We start from the raw sequence: 17,813 nt of genomic DNA, 5'->3' as shown, positions 1-17,813 counted from the left end.
CCTTGATTTGACATTGCTTGGTAGTTGTAAACAAGCATCCCCACCATACAAGCAGTATCATTTGTTTCCAATCCCCCATGAAAATATATCTGGCCATGGGGAAACGTTACCTTGCTTAGAAACAGGTGAGGTTTGGTAAGGATATTTAGCCATAGAAAATCTACCTCAATAAATTCTATTTGACATTTGCAAGCCTGGAAAAGTGGATGTTAAACCAATAAGTTTTTTGTTATTAAATATATAAAGTATTTTCCCAACAAATATAAAGTATTTAACCCAGTAACAATTGTTTCAATTACTTCAGTGGTTCTTACCCTGGGAGATAGCACCTCTTTGTTAGTGGTGGTGGAAGGCATTGTGAACCCACTAGAGGACAAGTAAATGTCAAAGGAGTGTAATAGGGAGGTGGCTTGCTGGGTGTTTAGAAGAATCGTGATTTTTGTGAGAGATAAAATATTTAAATCAAGTACAACACATTTTTAAAAAAAAACATCTTTTCGACTGAAGACTGAGTAGGCCATTGTGTTATCAGTGAACAGTGACATGAGTGTTGATGTGGCAAAGTCCATTAACATGTCATTATATAAGGCACAGGTATGGATGTGTGGTTAAGAAGTTCACTTCTCAATTATGTCTTTTGGTTCAGGCCCACTGAAGGCACCTTAAACAAATGTCTTCTACCCTGAGATGACCAATTCTTTGTGAAGAAATTTGTTGGGTAGAAACCGAAAGGAATTCATTTGTGTGTGCCAGTGAGGTGGAGTGAATGGCTACAATCTGTGCTGGACTCTGGCTGCATATGATGACCATCACTACTTGGAGCTGGGTTGCAAACACTGGTGACAGTTTGTAACTAGGCTGCGATTGGTGACATCTCTTGACATTATAAACAAATCCATTAGCTCTGGGTTTACAAATTCTTCTACAATAAAATAAAAAAATTTCTTTTACTCGAAAAACAGATAAGTGTAACAGGAAGAGTATCTAAGCATAAAAAAATTCTGCCTTCAGTACCTGCCCATCAAACCTATGCTAACATGAAAAATCATATAAACAAATAGGATATTAAATCAATGATCAAAACCAGGTTTTGTTTAATTAAAATAATCTGCTTTGGTGGTAGTGATTGCCAAAACATGGAGACAAGGTATATATGTAAAACATCATTCATTGAAGTGTGGTGGTGGTGGTGGGGGCACTGAATTATAAAATAGTTGAGAACTGCTGAACTACTGCAAATATAATTTTTTCAAATTTTTAAGGTGAAATATAAAACCTTCGTAATCATGCTTTATTTATTGACTAACAATAAATGAAAAAATTTATAATTTTCTATAATTAAAATTGTTTATTGTTACAGATTAAACTAGTCTTACTGGAATCCTATGATTTCACAAGCTCACGAGGGAGAAATAGAGATAAATATATTTGCACATATTGTCATTATCATCATTGTTTTAATGCCTGCTTTTCCATGCTGGCATGTGACAGGAGCAAAATTTTCAAAAGCCCTTTCTCTTAACAAATAGTCTGGACATGCTTTCCATGCTTTCCATACATGCTTTCCATACAGACTGCAAGCATTGTTTACAGTCAGTGAAAAATGCATACAAACAAAGTAAATATATACTTACACATGTATACACATATGATAGGTATCTTTCAGTTCCTGTCTACTAAATCCATTTACAAGGTTTTGGTTGACCCAGGGCTATAGTAGAAGAAACTTACCCAAGATGCTAAACTGTGGAACTAAATCCAAAATTACTTGATTGCGAGGTATTTGCATATAACTGGTCTATGTGAGTGTTTTTTTGTGTGTGTGTTTAATTCATCATCATCGTTTAATGTCTGTTTTCCATGCTAGCATGGGTTGAATGGTTCGACTAGGGTCTGGGAAGCCAGGAGACTGCACCAGGCTCCAATCTGATCTGGCAGTGTTTCTACAGCTAGATGCCCTTCCTAACACCGACCACTCCGAGAGTATAGTGGGTGGTTTATACATGTCAAATGGCATAGGGGCCAGAAGGGGCTGGCATTGACCACATTTGGATGATGCTTTTACATGTCACTGGCACAGGAGCCAGTCAAGGGGCACTGACGTCGGTCACATTCGGATTGTACTTTTCATGTGTCACCAGCACAGGAGCCAGTCAATGTGACACTGACATCAGTCACATTCAAATGGTGCTCTTTACATGTCACTGGCACAGAAGCCAGTCAGGGTGAGGGGGATGGCATCAACCATGTTTGGATGGTGTTTTTTATGTGCCACTGGCACGGGGTGCCTGACAGGCAGTGCTGGCATCAGCCACAATCACAATTTCCATTTGATTGTGGTTTGATTTGATGTTGATGTACTTGATTCAATAGGTCTCCTCAAGCACAGCATGTGGCCCTATGATCCAAAGGTACTTTTTGAGTGGGCTGGTTATGCGACACTGGCGTAGGCTACAGCTGTGATCTCATTTTATTTGCTGGGTCTTCTCTGTCACAGCATATCTCCAGAGATCTTGGTCTTTCGTCATTGCCTCTGTGAGGCCCAACGTTAGAAGGTCATGCTTCACCACCTCATCCCATGTCTTCCTAGGTCTCCCTCTATCACAGGTTCCTTCCACTGTTTAGAAGTGACACTTCTTCATACAGCTCTCCTCATCCATCTGTAGTACGTGACCATACCAGCGCAGGTATGGTCACGTACATACCACATCCAATGCTGCTTATGTCCAACATTTCTCTCAGAGCGCTTACATTCTGTCATGTATGCACACTGACATTACACATTCAACAGATCATGCTAGCTTCATTTCTTTTGAGCTTACACATGTCTTCAGCAGTCACGACCCATGTTTCACCGCTGTGAAGCATGGCAGTTTGCACACATGCATCGTACAATGTACCTTTCACTCTGAGAGAGAGGCCCTCTGTCACCAGTAGAGGTAGGATTTTTCTGAACTTTGCCCAGGCTATTCTTATTCTAGTGGTAACGCTCTCAGCATTCACCCCCACTACAGACTTGGTTGCCTAGGTAACAGAAGCTATCAACTACTTCTGGTTTCTCCCCTTGGCATGTGAAGGAATCTGTTTTCTGAGCATCTGTGATGTTTATTGCTCCTGTGCATCTGCTGCACATGAAAGCTATCTTCCCGGTTAATCTTCCTTTGATGTTGCTGCACCTCTTAGGCATCCATAGCTTACACTGATTACATCTTATAGAGTTTCTATCTACACCTTTTCTACAGATCAAGCACGGCCATCTACCCGAAGGGGTGCATGATGTGTTCACCTTCTTACTTACTAAGACGTTGGTTTTTGTGACATTGACTCTAAGGCCCTTCGATTCTAAACCTTGCTTCTACACCTGAAATTTCTTCTAGTTCTGGCAGTGATTCTAGTATGAGGATTAGGTCATCAGCATAGAGAAGCTCCCAGGAGTGACCTGTCTTGAATTCCTCTGTTATTACCTGGAGGACTATGATGAATAAGAGGGCCCACCAGATAAGGGATTGGGGGACCCTGTCAAAGGTTTTCTCCAAGTCTACAAAAGCCATGTATAGGGGTTTATCTTTGGCTAGGTATTTCTCCTGCAGTTGCCGTACCAGGAATATAGCATCAGTGGTGCTTCTACCCAGCACAAAACCAAACTGCATCTCGTCTAAACAGACTCTCTCCCTAATTAGTTGGGCTATGACCCTCTCCATGACCTTCATCACCTGATCCAGCAGTTTCATACCCCTGTAGTTATTTCTATCTAAGGGATCACCCTTACCCTTGTAACAGTTGACTATGGTGCTGCTACGCCAGTCATTGGGTATGACTCTATTATGAACTACCTGATTACAATACGTGTGACTAAGCCATAACCCACGCCACCAGATATTTTAAGCATCTCAGCAGTGATTCCTGATGGGCCAGGGGCTTTTACAAGCTTCATACCCTTAATTGCTTTATCCACCAGGGTGCTGTCTATTCGGATAGATGGTCCCTCTACTGAGTCAACATTTGAAAGTAGTTTTATGATTTATGTATTCTCTTGGGAAATTTAACTTAATGAAAGGGAAAGAAAATAATTAAAATAAATAATTTTTATGTAGGATTTTCTGAGACTTGGAATGTATTTCAAAAGTTCCACAAGAGTAAAAGTGATAAAATACTAGGTTAAACTATGTGAATACTTTTTTTTTTGTTTTACATTGCATGCACCAAAGCTTCTAAAATATGTTTGTAGTAAAGTTCTCTGAGTAAAACTATGTTCAAGACAACAAATGAGCTTGCCATGAAGATAAGTCAATAACAAAGTAATTTGATATCTTGTCTAAAGTGATCCTCAAATGAAGGATATTCCAGGCAATAAATCAGATCTTGTTTTGTCTTGATTGATTCAACCTAATACCTTACCACTTCATTTGCAACTCATTTTAAAGGAGGAGGGCTTAAAAACATCAATAAATCCTTAGTTTTAAGGGTTTTTTTTAATGGTTTACACAAGGGAAAGATTCTAAACCTATGATAATCACAGACAAGTGAATTTAACCCTTTTATTACCATATTTGTGGGGAAATATTTTTGAAATAATGAAGAAATTGATAACAACTTTATTATGCAGCTGGTGTTATTAACATCAATTAACGAGCAATTTTGATGGAAGGTTTTAATTTGGATCACTTCAACCCTTTTGTTAAAAATATTTCTGTTGAAACATACTGCATTTGTTTCAATTAATTTTGAAAACCATGAAGAATTTAGCAATAAAGGGTCGTTATTAAGCGAGTGTCTGAGCATAAATTAACTTTAAAGATCACTTTAAAACATGAAGTTTGTATCCTAGAACTGGGGGTAATTTCAGGCAGATTGATATCAGAAGGGTTAATTTGGCTGATGTTCTTCTTGAAGAACTGCAAGTTGATGCCTACAGGAGAACCATGGAAGGGATAGGAATTAGAGAAGGATGATGTTCTGAGGATGAAAGATGAGCAGGAGACTGTATGGGTGATAAGAGGAAGGGAATTGAATCCCAATGATTCAGGGTCAATTAATTTACCCAAATTACCATTAGTAAATACCATGTGATATTCTCAATGTCTTAGTTCATGATTAATTATATTAACCATTCTCATAAATTGATTTAAAAAGAAAATATTGACATCCAGTATTTTTTAAAACTTTTTCTCTTCTGCCAATTTCCTTAACCCAGTTTTATGCAGAGTGTCCGAGCTGGTCTTGTTGATAATGGTAAAAAGATCTCAAAATACCTTGTGGTTGTCAACCGATCTGGTGACAAAGCGTAAGTAATTTCTCATTATTGCATTTTTTAGCTTTTCATGACTTTTCCATCCTGGTTTCCTTTATTCCCAGTTGTTGTTAATATGATGTAGATTTGCCAGCATGGAAAACGGATGTTAAATGATGATGATGATGATGAATATTGGTGATGGTGTTATAGAAACTTCATATTTGCTTATGTAGAAGCTGCATCTTTAGCTGAGTTAGTTTTGATTGTAGTAAACAAAATGGTTTCGTTTGTTTGCAATTTTCCTTGAAACATGTCTGGCCATTGAGCTGGTCATGTTAAAAAAAAAAAATAGGGAAAATAATATCCTGCTTAGAAACAAGGGTGAGTTAACAACAAAAAAAGCATTCAGCCATAAAAAAACTTACCTCAATGATTTTCATTATATATACTAGTAGAAAGACCATCCTCCAGGTGGTTTTTCTGCTAGCTCCTTGATAATATTTTCACTTTTGATTCCAATTTCTAATAATTTTTATATTTTATGCCTAATTATTTCTTTGTATAATAGTGCTCATGTGCTTAGTAAATATTGCTTTCATTATTTTTATCACTGTCATAATCTCTCCTTTTTAAACAAACATCACGGTAGTCCAACAACAGCGGAAGAAGCAGTTTGTCAAGTTTTACCCTCCTCTCAAAGCAACATAGAGATTTCAATTCAGCGGCCCATCTTTGCAGTGGGTGTGTGTGTGTTGAGAACATTGCAAACAATGAATGAAATAAGCATGAAATGAAAAAATCGTATAGATACAGATGTATACGCCCCTGACTTTAAATACTTTTTCTACAAATACCACTTAAATGGTGTGGCTTCAGAGTATATAGGGATTTATGGGAAAGAATTTTTGTGAGGGGGTGGCAAGAAGAGTTTCAAAAAAATTCACAATCTTTTAATGAAATTTTATACAAATCCCTTTCAAATGGCATAGATTATGATTATAAAGAAATTTGGGGGGGATTTTCCCCAATTTTTTTAAACCACAGCTTTCAAAAAGATGGTGTTGGGGGAGGGGCATCTTTGTATGAAAAAGTTTTCAAAACTTTCTTTTAACACCCCCACCTCCCTCACCATCCCTCTCTGGACATATTTTGACTTTTTTTTCTTCCTTCATTTCAAAACCATGGGAAGAGCATTTTCGGTATAAAAATTTTTTTGAATTGTTAATATTTTCAGAAGGAAAAGTGATTTAAGGGTGATTTGGCTGTTTTTTCTAGTACATTCGAAGACAGCTCTCCTTGTTTCTTTAGCACTCTTGCATGTATTGATGTTTTTCAATATTTTCCCCCATAAATACATTTATATGCTATAAAAAACAAAATTTGAGAAATAAGGAATTTCTTTGCAACCCCACTCCCTGCCCCCGATTGCTTCTGTTTAGAAATTAAAATATTGGAGAGCCTAAGAAGGTCCATTGCTGGCATTTAATCACAGTGATTTTAAAAACTTACTGAGGTGTGAGATCCTGTGCTGAAAGAAAAACAGTTTACAGCATGGAAGATATTTGCAAACCATTCAAGAACACACAAATACCCATTTATGTCAAATATTTTCGTTGCTTTGAAACTGCAATGTGTTCACTGACAAAACTTAACAAAAGTGATGCAGCACCTAATTAATAAGCAGCTTCCTCCATTATAGTATAGATATATATTCAGAAAAATTAGTTAGGATTTAGATAAAGACTATTTATTTAGCACGTTCATCTCTTTTAGGGATTCATATCATGAATGGTTTCTTACAGAAAATTCATACCTTTTATATATATACGATTTTATATTTTAAGAAAAAGAAGGTAGTCAGGATTTGGATAAAATGTATTATTTAGTGCTTTTGTCCCTTTCAGACATAAATACAAAATGACAGAGAACACCTCAAATAGCCACTCCCCAAAACTCCCTTTATATATACACCACATATATATGGTGTGTGTGTGTATATATATATATATATATATATATATATATATATATATATATGTGGAGGCACAATGGCCCAGTGGTTAGGGCAGCAGACTCGCGGTTTCGATTCCCAGACCGGGCGTTTGTGTGTGTTTGTTGAGCGAAAACACCTAAAAGCTCCACGAGGCTCCGGCAGGGGGTGGTGATCCCTGCTGTACTCTTTCACCACTCTTTCTCTCACTCTTTCTTCTGTTGGCCTGCTCGCTTAGCCAGCGGGGTGGCGTCATTCGAAGGCTAAAAACAATGCGAATGCATTGTGACCAGTGATGTGTAGCAACATCTGATGGTCTGGTCGGTCACGTGATCACGTGACGTGATATATATATATATATATATATATATATATATATATATATATCATCATCATCATCATCATCATCATTTAGCGTCCGTTTTCCATGCTAGCATGGGTTGGACAGTTTAACTGGGGTCTGTGAAGCCGGAAGGCTTCATCAGGCCCAGTTAGATTTGGCAGTGTTTCTACGGCTGGATGCCCTTCCTAACGCCAACCACTCCGCGAGTGTAGTGGGTGTTTTTTACGTGCCACCTGCACAGGTGCCAGACAGAGCTGGCACAACGGCCACGAACGGATGGTGCTTTTACGTGTCACTGGCACGGGGCCAGGCGATGCTGGCAACGGACACGAACGGATGGTGCTTTTACGTGTCACCAACACGGGGCCAGACAGAGCTGGCAAACGGTCACGAACGGACAGTGTATATAGCTCCTCTATGCTGATGACCTTGCTCTAATTGCTGATTCACTATCAGAACTGGAGGAGAAGTTTCAGGTGTGGAAACAAGGATTAGAATTGAAGGGCCTTAGAGTCAACCTAGCTAAAACCAAAGTCCTAATAAGTAGGAAGGCAGGCAAACCAAAAATCCATTCAGGTAGATGGCCCTGCTCAATCTGTAGTAGAGGTGTAGGTAGAAACTCTATAAGATGTACCCAGGGTAAGCTATGGACACATAAGAGGTGCAGTAATATCAAAGGGAGGCTAACTAGGAAGATAGTTTTTGTATGTGGCAGATGCTCGGGAGCAATAAACACTGAAAATGCGCAGAGAACAACTTCTGCCACATTCCAGGGAGGAAAACTAGAATTAGTTGATAGCTTCCGTTACCTAGGTGACCAAGTCAGTAGCGGAGGTGGGTGCGCTGAAAGTGTAACTGCTAGAATAAGAATAGCTTGGGCAAAGTTCAGAGAGCTCTTACCTCTGTTGGTAACAAAGGGCCTCTCTCTCAGAGTAAGAGGTAGACTGTATGACGCATGTGTACGAACAGCCATGCTACATGGCAGTGAAACATGGGCTGTGATTGCTGAGGACGAGTAATCTTGCAAGGAATGAAGCCAGTATGATCCGATGGATGTGTAATGTCAGTGTGCATACTCGACAGAGTGTAAGTACCTTGAGAGAAATTGTGGACCTAAGAAGCATCAGATGTGGTGTGCAAGAGAGACAACTGCGCTGGTATGGTCATGTGGCAAGAATGGATGAGGACAGCTGTGTGAAAAAGTGCCACACCGTAGCAGTTGAGGGAACCTGTGGAAGAGGTAGACCCATGAAGACCTGGGATGAAGTGGTGAAGCACAACCTTCGAACTTTGGGCCTCACTGAAGAAATGACTAGTGACCGAGACTTTTGGAAATATGCCGTGCGTGACAAGACCCAGCAAGCCAAATGAGACCATGATCTTGTGGCCTATGCCAGGGGTGTTACCAGCCCACTTATGCGTACCTTTTCCTTCTTTGGACACTAAAACTCAGCTTGCGAAGAATTGTTGAGGCAAGTGAAATCAAAGATCAAAATCAAATTCGATAGAGTGGCTATCTGGCCTCCGTGCCGGTGGCATGTAAAAGACACCATTTGAACGTGATCGTTACCAGCATCGCCTTACTGGCACCTGTGCCGGTGGCCTGTAAAAGTCACCATTTGAATGTGATCGTTACCAACATCGCCTTACTGGCACCTGTGCCGGTGGCATGTAAAAGCACCCACTACACTCTCAGAGTGGTTGGCGTTAGGAAGGGCATCCAGCTGTAGAAACTCTGCCAGATCAAGATTGAAGCCTGGTGCAGCCATCTGGTTTGCCGGCCCTCAGTCATTTGTCCAACCCATGCTAGCATGGAAAGCGGACATTAAACGATGACGATGATATATACATATATGGTGTATCAGAATCGCTGATGTGGCCAATGACAGTACTGCCTGATTGGCACTTGTGCCAGTGAAACGTTAAAAGCACCATCCAAGCATGATCATTGCCAGCGTTGCCTTACTGGCACGGGAAGAACAACATTCGAGCATGGTCGTTGCCAGTGCCACCAGACTGGCCCTTGTGCATGTGGAATGTAAAAGTACCCACTACACTCTCGGAGTGGTTGGCATTAGGAAAGTCATCCAGCTGTAAAAACTTTGCCAGATCAGATTGGAGCCTGGTGCAGCCTTCTGGCTCACCAGTCCTCAGTCAAACCATGCAACCCATGCCAGCATGGAAAGCGGGCGTTAAACGACAATAATTATGATGTATGTATATATATTCTTTTATTCTTTTCGTTTACTTATTTCAGTCATTCGACTGTGGCCATGCTGGAGCACCACCTTTAGTCGAGCAAATCGATCCCAGGACTTATTCTTTGTAAGCCTAGTACTTATTCTATCATTCTCTTTTGCCAAACTGCTAAGTTACAGGGACGTAAACGCACCAGCATCAGTTGTCAAGTGATGTTGAAGGGATAAACACAGACACACAAACATATACACATACATACATACATACATACATACATACATACATACATATATATATATATATAAGTCCTGGGATCGATTTGCTCGACTAAAGGTAGTGCTCCAGCATGGGCTTCCTTCAGTTTCTGTCTACCAAATCCACTCACAAGGCTTTGGTCAGCCTGAGGCTATCATAGAAGACACTTGCCCAAGGTGCCGTGCAGTGGGACTGAACTCAAAACCATGTGGTTGGTAAGCAAGCTATTTACCACACAGCCACTCCTACGCCTATATATATATATCATCATCATCATTTAACATCTGCTTTCCATGCTGGCATGAGTTGGACAGTTTGACTGAGGACTGGTGAGCCAGAGGCTGCACCAGGCTCAATCTGATTTGGCTAAGTTTCTACAGCTGGATGCCCTTCTTAATATCAACCACTCCGAGAGTGTAGTGGGTGCTTTTTATGTGCTACCTGCACCGGAGCCAGTCCGGTAGCACTAGCAACAACCACACTCAAATGTTGCCAGTGTTGCCAGAAAGGCAACACTGGCAATGATCACGCTCGAATGGTGCTTTTCATGTGTCACCGGTACGGGAGCCAATCCGTGGCCCTGGCAATAATCACGCTCAAATATGGTTTTAACGTTCCACTGGCATGAGTGCCGATCAGGCGGTACTGTCAGCGATTGATGATGATGATATATATACACCATATATATATCTCTCTATATATGTAAAACTGAGAATGTGTGTCTGTCTGTCTGTGTGTTTCCCTAAAACTTGAGAACTACACAACCAATTTCATTCAAATTTTACACATGCCTCACTTAAGGTCCAGGGAGTGTCATCGGCAAAGAAAATTTTAACTTTTTCCCTAGGGCGACCCCACAGCAATATCATATTTTCTCCACTATTTCAGTATTACGTGTTAAAAGTGAAACAAAAACATCTCTCTACTGTAATGCAGACACTTTCATTTTAATACTGAAACTATTAAAGTGAAAGTATTATATAACAGGGATGAACCATTAACAGTGGTCATCCTTTTTGCTAGAAGAAGATTCGCTATGGTCTTATATGCTACACCACTGGTTTTCAATTCATATTAATCAAATTAATATTCAATTTTTCACCCTTATTATGTGTGTGTGTGTGTGTGTGTGTATTAGCAATTCGTATAAAATTGCATCAATGACTTGAACTTGAATAAGTGGTTTCACTTAAATGGAGATACATCAAAAATGTTTGTTGTTATTATTATTACTGTTTGACTATTGTAATCACGTTTGTTGGTTCTTTGTCAGGGAAACGTTGTGTTGCATTTGTTAAATAATTGTAAACCGTAACCCTCCCCCTTTCGGAGAAGGGGCTTTGGTTATTGTTTAAAAATTGAATTGTGTCCCTGTTTGGGGAAATTGACAATATTTTCACCGTCTTTACGGAAGCATTTTTGTTAAAATGCCTTCGATAGAAGAAAGTCCAAAAAGGAATTTTGCTACAGCCGTACACTTCTATACAAGAGGGAGGACAAGATCCAATTGATCAAAATTGCAAGGTTATCACTAGCGATATCAAGATATAACTTTGTATTTTGTATTTTATGTATAGATGTCTACATATAGATGTACATGTAATATTTCCACATATATATACACATATATACATGCATAATATAGCTACACATACGCACACACACACACATACATACATAGGGGCAGGTGTGGCTGTGTGGTAACAAACTACGTTCCAAACACATGGTCCTGGGTTCAGTCCCACTGTGTGATGACTTGGCATGTGTCTGCTGCCTCAACTGCTGATGCAGAAAACCAGTAGACGGAGGTTTCACAGCAACTATCGGACAGCACAATATTGATAATAGATGGATTGTTCCATACTTCCCAGTCCTGTCAAAGACTTTCAATGCCCACATCAACGTTGAGTTTTGTAACTCCGTTAAATCCATCAAGTATGTTTGCAAATATGTAAACAAGGGTTCTGACGCTGCAATGTTTGGACTTCAACAAGAATACTGCCAGGATGAGGTCACGCATTATCAGGTGGGACGGTACATAAGTAGCAATGAGGCTTTCTGGCGCATCTTTGGCTTTCCAATTCACCAACGACACCTCACCATTCAACAGCTTGCAGTGCACCTGGAAAATGGTCAAAGAGTGTACTTCACCGATGCTAATGCTTCTCTGTTGGCAGAGGAACCAAGGGATAGCACACTCACTGCATTCTTCATGCTTTGTCAAATGGATCCATTCACTCAATCCTTGCTGTATCCACAGATTCCATCGTACTACACTTGGAATGGAAAAAAATGGGCCCCACGGAAAGCAGGTCAGAATGTTCATGGATACCCTGGCATTAAGTTTCACACTTGCCTTGGGTGAGTATACACAGCGCATCCCACTCAACAACAGAGCTTCTACCTTCGTCTACTACTGCATGAGGTCAGAGGGCCAACGTCTTTCCAGGTCCTAAAAACCATTCATGGACATGTCTGCACAACATACTGAGAAGCCTGCTATCGACAAGGTCTGCTAGAAGATGGTACACAATGGGATGCAACTTTAGGAGAGGCTGCTTTATCACAATCACCTAAAAGTCTCAGGGCACTATTTGCAGTATTACTACAGACATGCTAACTGTGTGATCTGGCCACTCTATGGCTCAAATATAGAGGCAACCAGGCTGAAGACTTTCTGCGCCAAGCTCAACTGCTCTATCCTGACATGGAGGGTATCAGCAATGAAATCTATAACAAAACACTCATTGACATTGAAGACAGAATTGCTAAACTGGGTGGAAATGAATTGACGACGTATGGCCTGCCACAAGCATTCAGGTCAGGGTCAAATAGCCTTCCCACTACTGTCATTCGTGAAACAACCTACGCCACTCAAGCGCTTTCAAAGTACATTGTTGAAAATGAGCCTAAATTACTCCCGGACCAGCTGTAGGCCTACAGAACTATTCTTAACAGTGTACGCCAACGTGAGGGACGAATCTTCTTCCTCGATGCTCCTGGAGGGACAGGAAAAACATTTATTACAAAGCTTCTCCTTGCAGAAGTTAGGCAGCATCAGGACATTGCAGTAGCTGAAGCCTCCTCTGGCATTGCAGCTACTTTATTACCCGGTGGCAGGACAGCACACTCAACTTTTAAACTCCCTCTCAATTTAGCAGCATCCGAAATGCCTTCATGCAACATCAACAAAAGCTCAGATCAGGGACAAGTACTTAGAATGTGTCATTTAATTGTCTGGAATGAGTGCACTATGGCTCACAAGGGAGCTTTGGAAGCATTAGATAGAGCCCTGAAAGACATCCGAGACTGTCAGGCTCCAATGGGAGGTGTAACGCTTCTGTTGTCAGGTGATTTCAGGCAAACTCTTCCTGTCATTCCGAAAGGCACTAGAGCGGATGAAGTCCAAGCATGCCTAAAGTCCTCTACCCTGTGGCATCATGTTACAATCCTCAGTCTCACCACTAACATGAGAGCTCAGCTACACGGCAACAAAATGTCCACAAAGTTTACACAGGACATTTTGACACTTGGTGAAGGCAAGATGCCTCTCGATGCTGCAGGACAAATGGAAGTGTGGTCATTTTCCTCTGTTGTTAATTCTGTAGATGACCTCAAAAACAAAGTCTTTCCCAACTTCACACAAAACTACCAAAATCACAATTGGCTGTGTGAAAGAGCAATATTAGCTCAAAAAAATGTCGCTGTTAACAAAATTAATCAACAGTTAATGCATTCTCTTCCCGGCACTATACACACTTACAAGTCTGTTGATACAATTCCAGATATAAATGAAGTTGTGAACTATCCTCCTGAATTTCTCAATTCACTGGAGCCTCCTGGACTACCTCCACACATATTAGCACTTAAAGTTGGAACTCCTGTAATGCTACTCCACAGTCTGGAACCACCAAGACTTTGCAATGGAACATGACTGGTGATAAAGAAAATGATGTCACACGTTATCGAGGCGATCATTCTTTCTGGATGTCGAAAAGGTGATGACGTCTTTATTCCAAGAATTCCTCTTACTCCATCAGGAGCAGAAATTCCATTTACATTTAGAAGACTGTAATTCCCCCCTTCGTGTCAGCTTTGCCATGTCCATTAACAAATCTCTGTAGCTGGTCTTCTCTTGGAAGAGCCCTGCTTCTCGCATGGGCAGCTGCATGTTGGCTGCTCAAGAGTAGGAACCAAAAGAAACCTTTTTGTATATGCTCCACAAGGAAAAACAAGGAACATTGTTTACAACGAGGTATTATAATCTGAACAACCATGAGGTATATACATGATCCCCTTTTTTTTAACAAACTTCATGTACTTTCATGTATTTATATTAATATACATATAGTCTAATTCTATATATACAGAAAAGTCTAATTCTTCAATTGAATGTAACCGGGCAACTCCGGGTATCTCTGCTAGTATATCTATATATATAAAACTGAGAATATGTATCTGTCTGTCTGTGTGTTTCCTTAAAACTTGAGAACTACACAACCAATTTCATTCAAATTTTACACATGCCTTACTTAGGGTCCATGTAGTTTCATGGGCAAAAAAAATGTTCAACTTCTTGCCTAGGGCGAGCCCATAGCAATATCATATCTTCTCCACTATTTCAGTATTACATGTTAAAAGTGAAACAAAAACATTTCTCTATTTTATGTCAGATACTTTCACTTTAACAATAAAAATTAGAGATAATAATAACAATTGAATTATATGTAGTAAGTAATAATTAAAATCAAACTAAAGTATAATATAATAATTAAATCGTAACATAACAAAAGTAAAAATAGCAATTGGTATAAAATTGCATCAATGACTTGAACTTGAATAAGTGGTTTCACATGAATGGGAATAAATTAAAAATAAAATTAGTGTGCAGAAATGGAGTAGCTGTGCACATATTTTTTACCACGGCTTTTACATTAGATTATCTGCTAATTAGCTAGCATTAAGTATCTATATGAAGTTTGGCTGTATGTAATGTCTGTTTTCTCGAACAGCTGCTTCTACTGAGTACTGCTGTTGGTTTATTTCTTATACATAAAGAACTATAGCTTCAACTGCGTGCTGCTTTTTGATACACCGTAAGGTTTGTTGATATTATTATTCCTGTTTAACTATTGCTATCACGTTTGTTGGTTCCTCGAAAGGGAAACGTTGTTGTGTTGCATTTGTTAAATAATTGTAAACCGTAACCCTCCCACTTTGGGAGAAGGATCTTTGGTTGTTTAAAAATTGAATTGTGTCCCTGTTTGGGGAAATTGACAATATTTTCACCGTCTATACAGAAGCATTTTTGTTAAAACGCCTTCGATAGAAGAAAGTCCAAAAATGAATTTCGCTGCAGCCGTCAGCGGGCACGAACTCATTAAAATGGAAGAAATACAAACCGATTTCGGATTGATCACCGACAAAGACGGTGAATCTAGGATAACACCACCAAATGAAATAAAAAATTAAATTAAAGAAAAGACTATTGTCTATAAAGTATACAATGTAGAGAAAAAAAAAAGATCTGAACACCTGGAGGAAAGCACCATTGAAAAGTGTCTTGGTGTGACTATGAAAGCTATCTAACTAGAGGCGGTAAATTTGCCACAATAGAAGCAAGGTTCAAGTCAACGGAGCGTGCAAGGGAGTACTCGACTCGAACCTTGCAAAGTGGAAATATTTTAGTTTTACCTTTATATCTGGGACGTAGGACGTCCCGGATAAAAATTAAAAATGTCCTCCCAGAAGTAGAGGTAGGCTGGATTGTAGCCACACTTCTATACAAGAGGGAGGACAAGATACAATTGATCGAAATTGCAAGAGACGGGCCTACAATTCTAGTCTGTTATATATTTTGAGTATTGTTATCACTAGCGATATCAAGATATAACTTTGTATTTTGTATTTTATGTGTAGATGTATATATATAGATGTACATGTAATATGTACACATATATATATGCACTAGCACTATGACCCGGCAACAACGGGTCATAATGCTAGAATATATATATATATGAAACAGTCATGGAAGTCTGGTGCAGGCTTCTGCCTGGCTGGCTCTTGTGAAACCATCCCATGCATGCTAGCATGGAGGGCGGACATTAAGCGATGATGATGATATTTATTTGGTTTAAAAATAAAAACACAAAGACAAGGTGAAAGAACGACAAACAAGGTGTATTAGGTTGACACTGAGGAAAAAATGGTGGAAGCCTTTAATGTGTGCATATACACACATGCAACAAGTTTCTTTCAGTTTCTGTCTACCAAATCCACTTAGAAGTCTTTGGTCAGCCTGAGGCTTATAGAAAATTCTTGTCGAATTTGCTATGAGTGGGACTGAACCTTAGACTACATGACCAGGAAGGTGTTTTAACCACTCATCCATATCTGCAACTACAAGGAAATAAATTAAATTCAGATAAGCCAACAACAGAACCACTACATGGTTTCTCAACCTGTTAGAAACAGCGTCTAGATATCCCTCAAACCACATGTTTTATACGAAAGAAGGGTGCATTGGATAATATAGCTTGAGCTATACTACTTCATAAAAAAATGTATATATTGTATGACTGTGGTTGGATAAAGGTTGAACTGATTCAACAATAAGAACAGCTACATTCAGATGACAGGATGTTAGCAGTAGAAGTTATTGTTGTAACAAGTAGACTCTCTGTCTGATAGTCTAAGTCCACTTCAGTTGTGGCATGGAAATAAGTGGTTTAATATGTGTTGTTGCTGAGTAGTTTGCAGGTTGCTATGGTCTTTCTAAGTGTGTGTAATCAATGACAAGATTATTGTGTTAGATATTGATTAGTTTATTTATTCTTTCAAGCAAAACCTGAATTTGCCTTCATTAGCATCCAGTTATGTTTTTTCTTTGATTCAAAATTATGCTTTTGTTTTGTCAAAGAAAATTAAAAGATCCTACCACAGAAGCAGCACTGTACCAGAACAGGTATAAAATGTGGATAAACAGATGTTCTACTCTGAAGGGAAATTACTAAATTGAGGCAGTTAGATCAGGCCTTTAGAGTGATGATATAGGATCATCTTCATTATTTTAGGTTTTCTTTCTCTGCTAACTTGCATTGGATGGGTCACCACATCCTGACTTCTTTCTTAAGTGGGAGGAGCTCTGTTTTCATTTTGATCTGGTTCCTACAGATGGATACTCTTCCTACCACCAACCACTTTACAGAATGCACTGTGTACATTCTCTTGTGGCACCAGTTCTAGAGAGTTTTATAAACCCTCAGCAAGATAAGACCAAAGGAGCCTCACAACTCTACATTTCCTCCCCTTGTTTGCCAATACTTGAGCTCCCCAGTGTGACAGGACTAAGGGATATTGCAGCTCTACTTTACCCCCGCTTCTTCACTAATCACTGTAGAAAGTGTGCAGTGAAAGAAACTTAGAGGGGGTCCTTCTGGTTCGCATGTAGTACTTTGTATGCTTAGTGTAGGAAGTATGCAGTAACTTCAGCTCTGCTGGGTGTGGACGGTATTCGTTCAAATGATGACTGCTCTGGTAAAAATAAACTGTATTTTTAGTTTTTCAGATATATTCATCAAATTCAGATCGGTTTATCTTCATGACATATTTTGTTTTTCACTCAATGAACCTACCTTTGGCCTTGATGGCAGCCACCAGGCAACCTCTGAACCACAGGCCTTTGTTACTATCTCCCATTTTAGTAGGCCCTGGTAATCCTGGCCCTCGGCTCATCTTTCTTGTTGTAGCTGGATTCGTTGGTCTTTCATTCCACTATGCCCCACACAAAG

At 39.6% G+C, this 17,813-nt stretch overlaps 1 protein-coding gene across 3 annotated transcripts in view; it reads left to right on the top strand.

The window, feature by feature from the left end:
• LOC115215827 (inositol polyphosphate 5-phosphatase OCRL) overlaps positions 1-17,813 on the top strand; it is a 169,801-nt gene that overhangs the window by 24,484 nt on the left and 127,504 nt on the right. For all 3 annotated transcript variants that reach the window (XM_029785147.2, XM_029785146.2, XM_036506172.1), the window contains one exon: positions 5,205-5,284. In XM_029785147.2, the coding sequence (XP_029641007.1) occupies positions 5,205-5,284 (80 nt within the window). The remainder of the gene's footprint in view (positions 1-5,204; positions 5,285-17,813) is intronic.

This window comes from Octopus sinensis, linkage group LG9 (genome assembly GCF_006345805.1).
Source record: "Octopus sinensis linkage group LG9, ASM634580v1, whole genome shotgun sequence".
NCBI classification, from domain to species: Eukaryota; Metazoa; Mollusca; class Cephalopoda; order Octopoda; family Octopodidae; genus Octopus; species Octopus sinensis.
Note: the sequence above shows the minus strand (reverse complement) of the source record. Positions and strands in the feature narration are given on the sequence as shown.